The sequence below is a fragment of the Olea europaea genome, unplaced genomic scaffold (genome assembly GCF_002742605.1).
Source record: "Olea europaea var. sylvestris unplaced genomic scaffold, O_europaea_v1 scaffold3249, whole genome shotgun sequence".
Lineage (NCBI taxonomy): Eukaryota > Viridiplantae > Streptophyta > Magnoliopsida > Lamiales > Oleaceae > Olea > Olea europaea.
In genome coordinates, this window is record NW_019251371.1 from 44294 (window position 1) to 46145 (window position 1852).

General features: G+C 43.1%; 1 protein-coding gene across 1 annotated transcript; it reads right to left on the bottom strand.

Moving 5' to 3' along the window:
- Nucleotides 1–251: 251 nt before the first annotated feature.
- On the bottom strand, nt 252–932 carry LOC111385674. The gene has a single exon (XM_023010097.1). The coding sequence runs from the start codon at nt 930–932 to the stop codon at nt 252–254; it is 681 nt and encodes a 226-aa protein (XP_022865865.1).
- Between the last annotated feature and the right edge of the window lie 920 nt (nt 933–1852).

The following is a 1852-nucleotide window of genomic DNA, read 5'->3' on the forward strand; positions in this document are numbered from 1 at the left end:
AGAGGCGGCCGACACTTGGTGGACTGCCAGTGATGAGAGGCGGGTTTTGCCACATTTGTTCTTGAATGGCCACCAATCCGGGTACCCAATTACTTCGAAGCACTTGTTACGAGGGTGTCCTGATTTGCCGCACACTTCACAAAGGTTCGTTCCAGCAGCCCAAGTACGATGAGGGCGTGACGGAGGCTGTGATGGTGTCGACGAGCGGGCGGTGAAGGTCAAGACTTCTAGTTGAGGTGTGGGCTGTTGAACTAGACGCTGGGTCTCTTCTTGATGGAGTATGACATAACATCTATTGTTGAAGGCAGGGGATCAATGGCCAAAATCTGTGAGTGAAGTTGTCCGAAACTTTCGTTGAGACCCATGAGAAATTGATATATACGATCAGATTCTTGGAGCTCAGAGAGGGATTTAGAAGCACCACATGTACACGACTTGATGGATTGTAAAGAGGTTAATTCATCCCATAGTTCCTTCAATTTTTCATAATATTCAGTGATTGATTGTTGGTCTTGGTGGAGGTTGGCTAAGTCTCGTTTGAGCCGAAAAATTTTGGTGCGGTTGCTTTGCTGGAATCGAGTTTCTAGTTCCAACCATTTATCGTTTGGTGTAGCGCAGTAGAGGAGGCTGCCTGCAAGGGAACGGTCAATTGAATGGAGGAGCCATGACATTATCATGTCACAACAACGGTCCCAAAGAAGTCCGGCTGCTGTGTCACCATCAGGACGTGTGATGGTGCCGAGAATGAAGCCCAATTTTTTCTTGGCATTTAGTGCACGAGTGATTGCTCGGCGCCAAGTAGGATAATTATCACCATTGAGAGATGTATTGACTAGGAATAGATTTGGTTGATCTGACGAATGCAAATAATAAGGAGATAAAACATCTGTGAGGGATATTTGGGCATCCAAAATAGGAGCAGCCTTGGCCATGGCAAACGTAGGTATGGCGTTTGAAGACCTAAAGCTCTGATACCATGATAAATTCTAGAGTTTGATATGGAATGAATATTCTTTTCATTGAATTATTTGAAGATGTTTCGCGCGGGTTAGTCACTAACAATTAAAAAGGGATCAGACGATTGTGTAAGGGACAAACCTCTTGAGACAAAGTCCCAAAAAGGATTGTTCTTTTATTGGCGATGACTTTACAATTGGAAATCGAAAACAAAGTGCCTCCAAGGGGCACAAGCACACGATTTACTGAAAAAAATGTTTAAGTCTAAGCTAAAGAAATTAAAATTACATGTTCTCTGTTCGAGAGTTTTTTATTCGGTCCTTTGCTCTATGTCTTTTCTCCCTTTTATACTTCATGGACGACCTCTTTGTGATCAACCGCCTAAAAACTGCTTGATCGTTCTGCAACTGTCCACTTTCCTCATAATGGCCAGCTTGTTATGAAAACTGCCTTATTTAACTGCTGCCATTACTCTTCGTCGTTCAACCGTTTTCGATTGAATTCCTTGAATCGTGGAACGTGATGGGGCTGCTTTAATAACTATTTTGATAACTGTACTTCTTAATAATCACAACGCTTTATGTTTGTTAAGACTTTGGGCGATTTGAAGGTTTTGGCGAGAATAGAGTAATAGCTCTGGGCGACTACATGGCACTCCATTCGCTCAGATTCTGGGCGACTTGCAATCTTGGGCGATGGCGTTACCACGTTCTTGGGCCTCCCTATTTGGGCCTTCATCTTGAATTGTTTGGTTGGGCTTCGTTCTTTGGGCTATCTGATTTGGGGATTCTCCAATTGGGCTTCATTCCTTGGACCGTTCGATTTGGGCTGAATTTTTATGTGTCAACAATTACCCCCCAATATGGCAGAATTAATAATAATTATTAAATTTTGC